The following is a 15,588-nucleotide window of genomic DNA, read 5'->3' on the forward strand; positions in this document are numbered from 1 at the left end:
TCCTTGACCATGATCAAGTTGAAACTAATGGTGTTATGATCAAGTGCTCCCCTACACACACTTCTGTCACTTGTCCTAACTTGTTTCCTAACAGGAGATCCAATATTGCATCCCCTCTAGTTGGTACCTCTGTATATTGATTTAGAAAACTTTCCTGAAAACATTTTACAAACTCTAAACCATCTAGACAAGGGGTCCCCAATGTTTATCACACTGCGGACCGGTTTCATATTGACAACATTCTTGCGGACCAGCCGACTGGGGGGGATGCGGGGGGAGGAGGTGGTGGTAGGGTTGCCAACGAACAAGTGTAGCAGTCAAATACGTTGGGTTGGCCCCGAGAAAGACTACAATGACGATGAAGCCTTGCACGGGCACCAGTGCGCATGCGTGTATGTGCCGACTTTTTTCTACAAATCGTTTTTGGTGATTCTGTTCGGGGAGGGGTATTAATCACGGACGCAATATAGGTGATAAGTGGCTAATACACTCAAATTCGTTTCTAAAAGGGTTTATCTAACGAATTTAATATTAAACACACAGCGCCTATTTTCCTCGCATGAATATAGTGATAAGTCAATTATCAAGGGAAGACAGGGGAGATGGAAGTAAGTGTTGAACGAACTTCCAGTTGAAGTGGTCAAGGCAGGTTCGGTATTATCACTTAAAGAAAAATTGAATAGGTATATGGACAGGAAAGGAATGGAGGGTTATGGGCTGAGTGCAGGTCGGTGGGACTAGCTGAGAGTAGCGTTCGGCGCGGACTAGAAGAGCAGAGATGGCCTGTTTCTGTGCTGTAATTGTTATATGGTTATATAAGTCAATAGCATCATAACATTTTAAGTAACGTTTGGATATTAAACACACAGCACATATTTTCCCCGTATGAACATATAAAATCATTGCAACACACCAATATCGCTGAATCAGTGGGAGCCCTGGGCTTGTTTCCCTGCAACAAGATGGTGCCATCGAGGGGTGATGGGAGTCAGCGATACTCAAAGGAGGTTCCTTATGTCCAGTCTATTCCACAATTTAGTTTTCGTTCCATTCATTGCAGAGATATGTTGGAAATGGAAGCAACGTTTTCAGTGCTTTCGTGGCTATCTCAGAACATTTAGCCTTGACTTTGATCTGGAATGCCGGCAGAGATGTTATGTCAAACATGCTTTCCAGCCCACCGTCATTTACAAGCTTCAGGAGTTGATCTCCTTCCCGCGCTGACATAGATGACGCGCAGATAATGACCTCACGTGTATTCGAGCTCAACAGTGGGCGTGACAGGGAATGAGGAAAAGTGCAGGTGACTCCTATCGTCAAATCATATCGTTTTCTCACAGCCTGGTAGCAAGTGCTTTGCAGCCCGGTGGTTGGGGACCACTGATCGAGACCGCTAACAGTATGGGAGTCTCAATCAATATGTGGGAAATTAAAATCCCCTACCACCACAACTTTATGTTTCCTGCAGTTGCCTGCTATCTGCAGATTTGCTCCTCCAATTCTCGCTGACTATTGGGTGGTCTATAATACAACCCCACTAATGTGGCCATACCTTTCCTGTTTCTCATCTCCACCCATAAGGACTCAGTAGACAAGCCATCTAATCTGTCCTGCCTGAGCACTGCTGTAACATTTACCCTGACAAGCAATGCTATCCCCCCCCCGGCCCAACCTTTCATTCCTCTGCCTCTATCACATCTGAAACATCGGAACCCTGGAATATTAAGCTCCAGTTCTGCCCCTCCTGTAGCAAAGTTTCACTAATTGCTATAACGTCATAATTCCACGTGTCAATCCACGCCCTCAACTCGACTGCCTTCCCTGCAATATTCCTAGTATTGAAATATATACACCTCAGAAGAGTTTTAAAGATTTCTGTCTTTATGACAGAAGTTAACAAGTAAACGGTATAACGCTGCTGGCATTTCATATGTGACGAGATCAGGGTGGTGTCCTACGGCCTGGGGGAAGAAGATGTTTCTCATCCTAACAGTTCTTATCTTAATGCTGCAATAACTCCTGCCTGATTGCAGGGGATCAAAGAGATACAGTAGTTGGATGGATGGCAGGGCTCATTGGCGATGCCGAGACCCTGCACACACAGTGCTTCTGATAAATATCTCTGATGTTTAGAAGAGAGACCCCAATGATCCTCTCAAACTTTGTAGGGATGTGGTCAAATGCCTTGCAAGTCCCATACCAGATGGTGATGCAGCTGGCCAGGACACTCTTGATAGTGCTGCTGTGAAAATTCAGATATCCGTTACCTTGGCACTCAGGAAGTAGCATACCATCGTATTGTTTTGATCATCGGCACAAAAACTCCTATCTGTCCCCTAACTATTCAAGTCTCCAATCAAACTTTCTCCTTGTCTCCCCAGGGTGTATTATGAGCCATGCATTGTGCCACAGACCTGAATGCGGCTGTAGCTCTTCTCTGAAAAGCCATGCTTCCCCACCTGCTCACCACACTACCTCACAAGATCAAAAACAATATACTTGTTACTGAGGGGAATAGCCACAGGGGTATCTTGCACCCCCTCGCCTACACCCTCTACCTTTCATGGTGGTCACCTGGCAACTTGCTGCCGAAATTTTGGCGTGACTACCTCACTGAAGCTCTGGTTCCTGAAACTCGCAACATCACCGATGCTTCTGAACGAGTCCAGCTCCAGCTCCAACCACGTGAGGCAGTCAGACAGGAGCAGTAGCTGTTCATATTTCCCACAAGGACACTGGACTTTGTACTGAACAGAAGGGTCTCGTGGTTCAAGTCAATAGCTCATTGAAAGTGATGAAGATTAAAGATTAAAAATAAATAGCTTTATTTGTCAGATGTATATAGAAATACACCTTCAGTGAAATGGGTCATTTGTAGTGATGTGCTGGAGACAACCCATAAGTTTTGCCATTCAGCCTGTGGCAACCTAGCATGCTCACAGCATACTAGCCCTAAGTTGTGTGTGTATTTGGAATGTGGGAGGAAATGAGAGCTTCTGGAGGAATCCCATGCAGTAATGGGGAGAACATGCAAACGCTTTACAGACAGCAGTGGGAATTGAACCCCAATTTGCTGATCACTGGCATTGTAAATCATTCAGCTACCCACTGCATACCAGATGCATAGTTTGATAGGGTAGTAATGAAGCCCTATGACCTACTTGCCTTCATTAGTTGAGGTGTTGAGTTGAAGTGCCAGCAAATTATGCTGCAGTTTTGTAAAACTGTGGTTAAGCAGGGTATTACCTTTAATTCTGGTTGCCCCATTACAAGAGCGATGTGGAGGCTTTCAAAGGGTGCAGAAGAGCTTTACAGGATGTTACCCAGTGGGCATGTGATGTGAGAAGAGATTAGAGCAACGGAGATTTCGGGGAGAACTGACAAGGGCATGCTTCTGTGCTGTACTGTGTTCTATGCTCTATGTACGTTGTTTATATTCAGTTCTAAACTGCTTCAAGGAATTTGTTTTCAGATTAGAAACACTAACTTGCTCTTTAGTGGATTGTCATCAAATCACCACACCTGACATTATATACCACCACGCAATCGCCCATCATCCAAGATGGAATACCTCTCTTCAAAACTATGCTTATGAAAAGAAATGTATTGGACAGGAGTGAGATATGCCAGCTAGTGGAATGGTGCTGCAGCAACAAGCTGGCAGTCAACGTCATTAAGACGAAAGAGCTGATTGTGGACTTCAGGAAAGGTAAGACTAAGGAATACTTACCAATCCTCATAGAGGGATCAGAAGTGGAGAGAGCGAGCTGCTTCAAGTTCCTGGCCTCAAGGTCTCTGAGGATCTAACCTGGTCCCAACATATTGATGTAGTCATAAAGAAGGCAAGACAGCGGCTACACTTTATTAGGAGTTTGAAGTGATTTGGCATGTCAACAAAATCTTCTATAGTTATACCGTGGAGAGCATTCAGACAGGCTGCATCACTGTCTGGTATGGAGGGGGCTACTGCACTGGACCAAAAGAAGCTGCAGAAGGTTGTAAATCTAGTCAGCTCCACCTTGGACACTAGCCTACAAAGTGCCCAGGACATCTTTAGGGAGCCGTGTCCAAGAAAGGCAGCGTACATTATTAAGGACCTCCAGCACCCAGGGCATGCCCTTTTCTCACTGTTACCATCAGGTAGGAGATACAGAAGCCTGAAGGCACACACTCAGTGACTCAGCAACAGCTTCTTCCCATCTGACTTCCGATTCCTGAATGGACTTTGAAGCTTTGGACACTACCTCACTTTTTTAATATACAGTATCTCTGTTTTTGCACATTTTTTAATAATCTATTCAATATGTGTAACTCACTTGTTTATTTATTGTTACTTTTTTTTTACTGTCTCTGCTAGATTATGTATTGCATTGAACTGCTGCTACTAAGTTAACAGATTTCACGTCACTTGCCGGTGATAATAAAACTGATACTGACTCTGATTCTGAATTAATGAGCCTAACCCCACAGTGGAATCAATGGCATTGCTTTTCATGACAAAAGCTCAATTTTAAACAAATTTAAACTATCCAGATTATTATACCGGTTTTTAAGAGAGTGAAAATAAAATCAAGACATGGTAAGCAATTTTGCTGTTTATTTATCAAGAAGATTGTCATTGCATTTGCAAAAATGCGGTTTTCATTCTCGTGTTGAAATGTGTAAATCAGCAAGGTCCTGGTTTACGTATACGAATGTTGGCCTTTCGTTGCCTGAAGAAGAATTAAGAATATTTATTGTGAGCTAGTGATTATTGAATTTTTTGTTAGCTTTGATTACTGGCAAAGTAGACTAACAGCTGAGCTCAAGGTTATTTGATTACAAATTAGAACTTGAGAACATGTCTAAAGTTAGATAAACTTGGTATAAATTGAAAATGGCAGAACTTCAACATGAACATCTGAAACATGTTGATATATTCACACAAATAAGGCAATCATAAAGCTTTTATTCACTATCACATCCTTGGAATGTTTAAGTTCATCTGTTTTTCTCCATCCACTAACCCTAAAGCACCATAATTAATTCAGCATTTAATTGTTAATATTCTTCGGACGGTGATAAATTAACTGCTCTTAATTGTACTCTACACTTTCAGATCCATAGTGGCCAATACACATTATCATTTATCGACATGTAATAGCAAATACATTTTAGTTTTCGGGGTATTCCCGTAGAATTAACGGTCATGAGTTCTCTCGGACCTTCTGGAACATCAGTGTTATAATTATGTTTCTGTTTACTTTCAGAATACAAATTATAAAGTGGAATTATTATTCTAGTAGAGCATAGCAGATCTGTAACCAATCTCCATCTGTGTGCCTCAGTTACATATTCCATATTATACTTCCTTGTCAACAAGCCGAATGGCTCAGTCTCAAATATCGATACCCTGTTTTTTACTGAGCAATGGGACACTGCTGGCATTTTCCTCAGTGACCAATGAAGAACTCAGAATGTTTAGAAATATGTGCAGTCACTGAAGTCCTGGATTCCTGCAAGAAGATCACTGCAGCTGCTGAAGTGTACTCTGATACTGGAGGTGTTCTACAGAAGGGTTCTAACTTCCTCCAGTTCCCCAGCAATTGCACTGCAGAATCTACCCACTGAGCCCTGCTGCTCTTTCACCTTCATTAATTCAAATGCAGAGGAACAGCTGTGAGTTAAGTTTCTGGTCATCTTTTGAATTAATTGCAGTATTTTTAAGACTCTTATGGCATTTTAAAATACCTTCTTACTGTAATAATTAAAACAACAGTTTTAATAGCTTTTAAGTGTTTGTGAATATTTCATTAAAAAATTTGACAGTTTGTTGAGGCAGGGAGCATGGTTTAGTAGCTTTCAGATAATTTCTATGGGTGGGACATCTCCCCATGGAGCCACTTACAACCAAAAGACCATCTGCGTCACTAAGCCTCAGGTAAAAATCTGTTCTAAGTGCAGACCAGTGCAAAAAAATCTGCTGGAGGACTCAGTGAGTCAGGCAGCATCTGTGGAGGCAGAAGGGTAGTCCAGGTTTTAGGTTATTGTCAGGTAATATCAGACTAAATTTTTGGCAGACAAAAAATATCGAGACAATTCTAAACTTTGGCAAGGTTTCTAAAAGGTCAGTAGGTCTGAAAAACATTCTGAGCCAATGTAACTCAGATTCATAATATTCTAAACTGTTAACAAGGTTGGAAATTACATTCACCATTTCTCAGAATTTTTCAGATACATTCTGCCAGTCTTATTCCTTTTCGATATATGAATCTTTAAATTAGATTTGTTTTATTGGTAGTACTTCCAATATGAAAATAGTTTACTGATACAAAATTCAATAATTTTCTTTCCTAACTTATTGAGAGATTTTTTTAATTTTCTCTTTGATTTATAGCATGCCTACACATGGCAAAATATTGTTTGTAACTCATTTATATAATTTGTGTTATTATAAGAGATCCCACCATTATTTTTTCAAATAGACTGTGCAATAGATTCAGGTGATCGATCTTTACTCCTCATCTACCTCATCCAAAAGAAAGAATGAATTTACTTACTTGATCTCCATGCACAGCACACACTCATTTGAGTAGGTTTTACCATCTGTGCCACAGAGTGGAGCATAATTCCTTGGACATGCTGGAAAAATATATTTATCACAGGCCGGCTGTAAAGAATTAAAAATGTCACATCTCAATAATAGGAAACAAATTCTGGGAAAATCCTTTTAACTGTCATACGACGAATCAAATAATCTTACTTGTTCCATTTCGTCATCAGTCTGACTACATACGGCCATACCTGAAAATACAGTAATTTTATTGTAACTGATGGATTAACTAAATTGATTTTGCAGCCAACATCTTTACGTGAAATGTAATGCAAGGCAATAACTCAAGATAATACATTAAAACATGCTGGAAACAAAGTGGTCTTTTGAAATCTAAGATGAAAGATTTATCAAAAATAATATCCAAGTATGTTTGTCAATTTAAAAACATTTCTTTTGTAACCATCATCTTGAGTCGCCACATAAGTTAATTCAACAAAGAAAATAGAAACAGAAACCTACAGCACAATACGAAGGGCCCAAAAAGTTGTGCCGAACATGTCTCTACCTTAGAAATTACTAGGCTTACCCATAGACCTCTATTTTTCTAAGCTCCATGTACCTATTCAAAAGTCTCTTAAAAGACCCTATCGTATCTTCCTCCACCACCGTTGCCGGCAGCCCATTCCATGCACTCACCACTCTCTGAGCAAAACTTACCCCTGACATCTCCTCTGTACCTATTCCCCAGCACCTTAAACCTGTGTCCTCTTGTGGCAACCATTTCAGCCCTGAGAAAAAGCCTCTGACTGTCCACACGATCAATGCCTCTCATCATCTTATACACATCTATCAGGTCACCCCTCATCCTCCGTCGCTCCAAGGAGAAAATGCCGAGTTCACTCAACCTGTTTTCAGAAGGCATGCTCCCCAATCCAGGCAACATCCTTGTAAGTCTCCACTGCACCCTTTCTATGGCTTCCACATCCTTCCTGTAGTTAGGCGACCAGAACTGAGCACCGTACTCCAAGTGGGGTCCGACCAGGGTCTTCTATAGCTGCAACATTACCTCTCGACTCCTAAATTCAATTCCACGATTGATGAAGGCCAATACACCGTACGCCTTCTTAACCACAGAGTCAACCTGCGCAGCTGCTTTGAGCATCCTATGGACTCGGATCCCAAGGTCCCTCTGATCCTCCACACTGCCAAGAGTCTTACCATTAATACTATATTCTGCCATCATATTTGACATACCAAAGTGAACCACCTCACACTTACCTGGATTGAACTCCATCTGCCACTCCTCAGCCCAGTTTTAAATCCTATCAATGTCCAGCTGTAACCTCTGACAGCCCTCCACACTATCCACAGCACCCCCAACATTTGTGTCATCAGCAAACTTACTAACCCATCCCTCCACTTCCTCATCCAGGTCATTTATAAAAATCACGAAGAGTAAGGGTCCCAGAACAGATCCCTGAGGCACACCAGTGGTCACTGACCTCCATGCAGAATATGACCCATCTACAAGCACTCTTTGCCTTCTGTGGGCAAGCCAGTTCTGGAACCACAAAGCAATGTACCCTTAGATCCCATGCCTCTTCACTTTCTCAATAAGCCTTGCATGGGGTACCTTATCAAATGCCTTGCTGAAATCCATATACACTACATCTACGGCTCTACCTTCATCAATGTGTTTAGACACATCCTCAAAAAATTCAATCAGGCTCGTAAGGCATGACCTGCCCTTGACAAAGTCAAGCTAACTAGTCATTTTATACCTCTCCAAATGTTCATAAATCCTGCCTCTCAGATTCTTCTCCAACAACTTACCAACCACTGAAGTAAGACTCACTGGTCTATAATTTCCTGGGCTATCTCTACTCCCTTTCTTGAATAAAGGAACAACATCCACAAACCTCCAATCCTCCGGGACCTCTCCTGTCCCCATTGATAATTCAAAGATCATCGCCAGAGGCTCAGCAATCTCCTCCCTCACCACCCACAGTTGCCTGGGGTACATCTCATCTGGTCCCAGCAACTTATCCAACTTGATGCTTTCCAAAAGCTCCAGCACATCCTCTTTCCTAATACCTACATGCTCAAGGTTTACAGTCTGCTGCAAGTCATCACTACAATCACCAAGATCATTTTCCACAGTAAATATTGCAGTAAAGTATTCATTAAGTACCTCTGCTATTTCCTCCGGTTCCATACACACTTTCCCACTGTCACACTTGATCGGTGCTATTCTTTCACGTCTTATCCTCTTGCTCTTCACATACTTGTAGAATGCCTTGGGGTTTTCCTTCATCCTTCCTGCCAAGGCCTTCTCATGGCCCCTTCTGGCTCTCCAAATTTCCTTTTTAAACTTCTTCCTGTTAGCCTTATAATCTAGATCTCTAACATTACCTAGATCTCTGAACCTTCTGTAAGCTTTTATTCTTGACTAGATTTATTACAGCCTTTGTACACCACGGTCCCTGTACCCTACCATAACTTCCCCGTCTCATTGGAACATACCTATGCAGAACTCCACACAAATATCCCCTGAACATTTGCCACATTTCTTCCATACTTTTCCCTGAGAACCTCTGTTCCCAATTTAAGCTTCCAATTTCCTGCCTGATAGCCTCATAATTCCCCTTACTCCAATTAAACCTTTTCTAACGTGTCTGTCCTATCCCTCTCCAATGCTATTGTAAAGGAGATAGAATTATGATCACTATCTCCAAAATGCTCTCTCACTGAGAGATCTGACACCTGCCCAGGTTCATTTCCCAATACCAAATCAAGTACAGTCTCTCCTCTTGTAGGCTTATCGACAGAAATACTGTAAATATGTAGTGCAAATTAAAAGACAATAATTGAAAATGTAAGAAATATTTAAACAAGCAGAGTCCTCTTTTTTTTCCCAATAAATCCATACTGTAAACCTGCAATGTGTATAAAGTAACTGCCAGTGAACTGAATTCAAAAATGTGCACAACTTTTCAAAGTCAGAACCTAATGGGGTAATCTAAGAAATTTACTTTGTCAGTAATTCACTATAAATCAATCCTTGCAGAGGGATGGATTTAGGAGCTATATATATATATATATTTTCAATCAATTGGGCTGGCTACTCAAGTTAATTAGAAATGTTATTTTACTTTTATTCCATATGCAGATATTATTAATGTCAAAGTAATATGTTACTGAAATTGGAAACTGGTAGTTGTACGTTATAAAACAATGGCTTTTAAAAACTTATCAATCATTTTGAATATTGTAGTGAAATACACCAATTTCTAAGTGACTGTACTCACCAGCAAAAGTGAAAATCACAAGGGTTGCAATGAGAAAATATTTTGTTTTCTTCATTTTGAAGTCTCTTGCTTTGCTTTGAACCATTCGGTATCAGCAGTATTTATATCTTTGCATGACCCCTAGTTACCATGTTTGTGACATCACTAGGTACATATCAAAACATAATCCATTACATTATGTGCACCTGCATTAGTTATATCCTTGTTTCCTGATGTTGCAAATCACTTTCAAAGTTTTATTTTCAAGTAACTTTGTTTATCTGACGGGTATTAAATAAGTTTTTCATAATCTACCTCAGTTTATCAGGAATGTTTTACTAAGTGTTGGTTTATGTTATAACTAACAAAAATGCTGGACAACAATTTTTCAATGTCATTAATTATTCTCTTCAGGTACATATGACCATTATTTGTTCATTCCTTTAATATTTAATCATAGTTTAAAATATCAACACAGTATTGTATTTGAGTAAGCAAATGTTATTCATCCCTTTATCTAAATTTAGCCTCAAATATTGTTTTACGTATTTACTAAAGTGCATGTGATTCACAAGATCAGAATTTATTTATTTATTTACTGTGCGGAATTGCCTTGCTATGCTGTGTCTTGCCTGTCTTTAATAAGTTCCCACATAAGAAGGTAATTACAAAATTAGAGCAATATGGGATTGGTTGTAATACCTCCCTGTGGATCAGCGGTTGGTTGACAGGCAGGAATAAGTTGCTCTTTTGTTATGTGGCAACTGATGACTCATGAGGTACAGCATAGGTCAGTGCTATGGCCTTAATATGTACAATGTTAATCAATGATTTAGATGAGGGAACTGAAAATAACCCTTTAAGCTTAATGATTACATAAAACTAGATGGGGTTTTGAGGAGGTCATTGAGGATAAAGCAGACAAATTGGGTAAGTGGGCAAGCTGAGAAACTAAGTCATCCATAGCGGAAGGAAATATTGTGGCAGAATAAAGGCAGAATATTCTTCAGATGACATTGTACTGGGTAAGGTTAACATATAAAGGAACCCGGATGTCCTTATATACCTGTCACCAAAAGCAAACATGGAGAAAACAGATTGGGATGCAACTGGTATGCTGGCCTTTGATACCAAGAAAGGGAGAAATTTCATCATTCAGAGGGTGGCAAACTTGTAGAATTCCGTTCCGAAAAAACCTGTGGCTGCCACATTTCTGAATAGATTCAAGGAAAGTAGATACATTCAATACAAAATTCATCAAATGTAGGAATAAGCTATTAAGGTGGAATATCTGCCATGAGCACTTTATCAAAGAATGAAGCAATTAATTTCTGTTACTCAAATATATTTTCAAAGGGATATATATATATATAGTTTAAAATCTCTCCATTGTCCTTTTATGAGTTCCTTGATTCCAGAGTGCTGTTGGAGGAGGGTGAGGGAAATTTTTACCTTACTATCTGCTTTCAAGAAAGTCAAATAATCGATTGCACCAGATTGATTGCTATATGAAAACATTAATCACATAGGCATACCATTCATTTAGGGACTGAGCATTCTGCCAAAGAAATCTGCAATTAATTTTCCTGCACCGAAGTAACAGGGGAGTTATTATCAAAGCCAATGATAGATGATGTGGAGATCATAGCAATCACTTGAACAAATCTTGCAGGTGTTCGTATTTTTTAAAATTCCCATGAACACAATTATTTGCTACATTTTTCAAATACTGTGTAAGCAGTAGTTAATTTACAGAGTAAAGTTTCAAATATCTTTTGTGCTATTTTAAAGATTTACTGAGATTATGGGACTGAACAGTGCAATTTTTCATCTGTTGATACATAATTATTTCTGATGCAAATAACCATGGAAAGAGGGATATCTGTTAAATGAGTCTGTCTCAATTTATTCAATAAATATTCTGAGATCTAAAGGTGCAAGATTATCTTCAACAGGTAGCTCCACACCTTTAAGAATGAACCAAAATCTACGAAGTTGCCAAAGAAAATTCAAGTTTAAGATGCCCAGAAAAGGTATTCATTTCTCCCAGGATATTCTTTTTGGTGAGCCGTAATGGCAGAGGAGATGCAAGAGACTTCAGATGCTGTAATCTGGAACATCAATACCTCTAGTAAAGAAAGTCAGCAGGTTGAGCAGCCTCTGAGGGAAGTTTAGTGACAGCAGAGGATTGTTATTCTTCCTGGACTTGGAAATAGGCGACTATTACCAGACTAGAAACTTCATTCTGAGGCAGATGCTGTGCCATACCTCCCTCAGCTGGCACAATTACTGAAGTGCTTTGACAGCTCATCCTTTAATGTAGCTGTAAATAATTAATGATAATTCAACAAAGCTGATTTAATGGCCTGAGTTGGCCATTTAATTGTCTGAACTTCCATGTAAAAATCACAAACTAGTTGATGGTCAAATACTGGTTCTTCTGGGTAACTGCATCTAGAGTCCAGTATACAGCTTTGGTCTCCTTATTTCAGAAAGAAGATAATGCATTGAAAGCAGATCTGAGAAGGATTACTGGATTACTACATGGAATGGTGTGGTTACTTTTTGAGGAAAGATTCACAGACATGGCCTGTATCCACAGGAGTTTAGACAACTGAGAGAACTTGATTGAAACATGAGGGTCTGAGAGTTTTGACGTGGTGGATATAAAGAGGGTGGTTCCTCACGTGAGATGATCTCGAATTAGGAACTAAAATTAAAATAAGGGATCACCATTTAAGGTAATGATGAGACTTTTTTTCTCTCAGGGGTTGTCTTGTGGTGGGGGGGGTTGGGGGTTGGGGGTTGGTGGATACTTATAAAGAAGAGGTTCACAGATTTTTGATAAATAAAGAGGTTATCATGCAGAGGTGTGAATGCAGAGTTGAGGTTATAATCAGATTACTCATGAATGTATTACATAATGTTGGGGGACTGAGCAGTTTGCTCTTGATTCTAATTCGTGAGTCTTCCTGCTTCAGCAAGGATTACTTTCACCATGGTTAGCTAAAACAGTACAGACAACACAAGCTTTGGATTCAAATCCATTAATCAAGCATATATAAATAGAGTACAATCTGAGTTTTTTAAATTAATTATAAAGATATTTCTGTAGAATTTAAGTTGTTAATTGATGCCATTTCTGATTGTTAGCTGGCAAGTGAGATCATGAATTTGCAGACAAAGATCTGAAAATGTTTAGTAGTTAATGATGTTTAGTGCAGAATTATTACCAGTGCCTTTGCTACTCCACCCCAATTGTCACTATGTTCAGAAATGGCCCAGGTGCAGAGTGGGAGAGTGAAGCAGGTCGATAGTTCACAGACTTTAATGGGAACAGAGTTAGAGGAAAAAGAAAACAATAAGCACTAGGCCAAACAGGGCTGTTAACTAAAACTCTCAAATGGAAAATGAAGCCAACACTGAAGCTGAAAGGAACAACTAAATATAAAACGAATACTGTTAGGCTTCAGAGTCAGTTGACTCAACAGTCCAATTTCTCAGGCGAGGCCAAACGCAAGCAGGCAGCGAAACATTGCTGTGCTTTGTTCAAGACAAAGCACTATGACGAAAAGGATAAAGTTAAATACCATCACAATGAAATAATAATTAGCTGACACGTGCATATTCACGAGTGCAATTGCTGTATCTGCTGTGCTGTCAAATCTGTGGTTGTGACACCAATGAGGAAATTCAAAATTGATGGTAGAAAGTTTACAAGGCTGACTATAGTCTCTTAATCTGATATATCAGAATTTGAAAGGAAAGTCAATTATAACAAATGATCTGGTGTGCAGTCTGGGTAACTAAAAGGCTCAATCTTAGGTGGGCTGCAGAGGTTTTGCTGTTCAATCTCTCTGCCAAGCTTACATCCAGATGGGCATCTCAGGACCCCAGAAAGGAAAGCCATCAGGAATACTACCGAGGCAGCAGAGAGAGCCTCAAGATGGCTGTGGATCAGGAGAGGTGATCTATGGCAGAAAGCTACTCAGACACAAATCGAGGCTTCAGCAAGCCTGGCTGGGTCACACAGACGAGGGTGTCTGATGTTAAAAGACCTGAAACACCCTGTGACCCAGGTTACATCAGTGATGTTGTGTCTGAATGCATCCCAAGATGTATCATTCTATCACTAAAACATAGCCTTCCATTGTCGGGTTCTTTTCTTCAGCCTCTCATTGGACATATTTAGGTTAAGAGAACAATAATTTATCCCTGATTTCACATAAACCAAAGATTCCCACAGAGAATGAAACAATCTCAAAGGCAAAGGTGTGTAGTTAATCTGAGGGAACAACGTAGAAAAACTTTCACATGAAATAAAGACTTACTTTATGATTGGTAAGCGAGGGAGAATATGGTTGATAGGCTGTTACTTGAGGCTCATGGAATGCATTTCTTTTTGGTCCAGGGTCACAATGATCACACAGTGGCGGCAGAATTCCAAACATCCCATTTGTTTGAGTACAAAAGTCCATTTATTATAATGGAAATTTAATTAGTAATGATTTGCAATATGATGCAGAAATATAAATTAACAAGACACATAGTTATTTCATCGCAATGGGAAAGAAGTCAATAGAAAGAAATGAGAAACTTCAACTATTAACTAATTTAAAAAACAATCGGTATTATTCTTTCTGATGTACCAAGTCCATAACTTACTTTCCATTATGTACAAACTAATAAACCACTTATTAATAGCCAACCGGTTTCAACAAATTTCAGTGGATATTCTTGTAATTTCGTGTTGATCTACTAAAATTTTAAAATCTGGGAGCAGTTTTCATTCCTAACTGTTTCATCTTCAGTTTTGGGAAGGAGAACACAGGATGAAAATTCTCTTTTTCTTTTTTTTCCACATATTTTAGAGAATGATTAATCCTGAACTAGCTGCATTGGTTAAATGGGTAAATAATATTGATTTTTTTTCTTGCATTCTTCCAAATGAACAATGGTTCCCCAGAAAAACGGCAACCTTCTTGTACATAAATTTTCCACAATTCTTTGACCAAATTTATGGTAGAGGACCAGAATTCTGTCTGCAATTCATTTCTGAAGGGCAAGTAAAGAGAACGTTCAGAATTTATTTTGATGTTTTCCTTTGTCTCAAACATAGCTACAATACAGTATCATGTGTAATTAAATGGTGCAGTGTGCTATAATGATGGTATACAATGTTCTGCACAACAGAGTAGAAGATAATTCAACTTCAGTTTAAATATTAGGAAAGACTCTTTTAGAAAAATGCAGATACAATGAGATAGGAAGATGCCTAGAATTTGAAAGTTCTTGGTCTTGGCAGAGAGAAGATGATAATTTAATAACTGTAGCTAATCTGTCAGAAGGAAATTGCCGGGGGAGGGAGTTAGATGAGAACAGGTGAAAGAGGGAACAAATATGTGAAGTTACTATGAAATACAGGATACTGTTGTTGCCGGAAATCAGACATAAAAGTAAATGCTGGAAATGCCCCCAAAAGAGAGCATATGAGCAGGGGGGAAAATAGAGTTAATATTACATGTTTATAGAAAATTATGTGGGATATAGATAGGGTAAGTGCAAGTAGGCTTTTTCCACTGAGGTTGGTTGGGACAACAACCAAAGGTCACAGGTTAAGTGTGAAAGGTGAATAGCTTAAGGGGAACATGAGGGAAAAATTCTTCACTCACAGTGATATGAGAGTGTGGAATGAGCTGTCAGTGCAAGTGGTGGATATGATTTTGATTTCAACATTTAAGAGAAGTTTGGTTGGGTACATGGATA

General features: G+C 39.5%; 1 protein-coding gene across 1 annotated transcript; it reads right to left on the bottom strand.

The window, feature by feature from the left end:
• Nucleotides 1-4,577: 4,577 nt before the first annotated feature.
• LOC134349903 (trypsin inhibitor ClTI-1-like) lies at nucleotides 4,578-9,928 on the bottom strand. The gene is made up of 4 exons (XM_063054865.1): nucleotides 9,844-9,928; nucleotides 6,743-6,783; nucleotides 6,540-6,649; nucleotides 4,578-4,712 (listed from the first exon to the last, which is right to left on the bottom strand). The coding sequence occupies exons 1-4, from the start codon at nucleotides 9,926-9,928 to the stop codon at nucleotides 4,667-4,669; spliced, it is 282 nt and encodes a 93-aa protein (XP_062910935.1). The 3' UTR covers nucleotides 4,578-4,666.
• Nucleotides 9,929-15,588: the final 5,660 nt, after the last annotated feature.

The sequence above is a fragment of the Mobula hypostoma genome, chromosome 7 (assembly GCF_963921235.1).
Source record: "Mobula hypostoma chromosome 7, sMobHyp1.1, whole genome shotgun sequence".
Lineage (NCBI taxonomy): Eukaryota > Metazoa > Chordata > Chondrichthyes > Myliobatiformes > Myliobatidae > Mobula > Mobula hypostoma.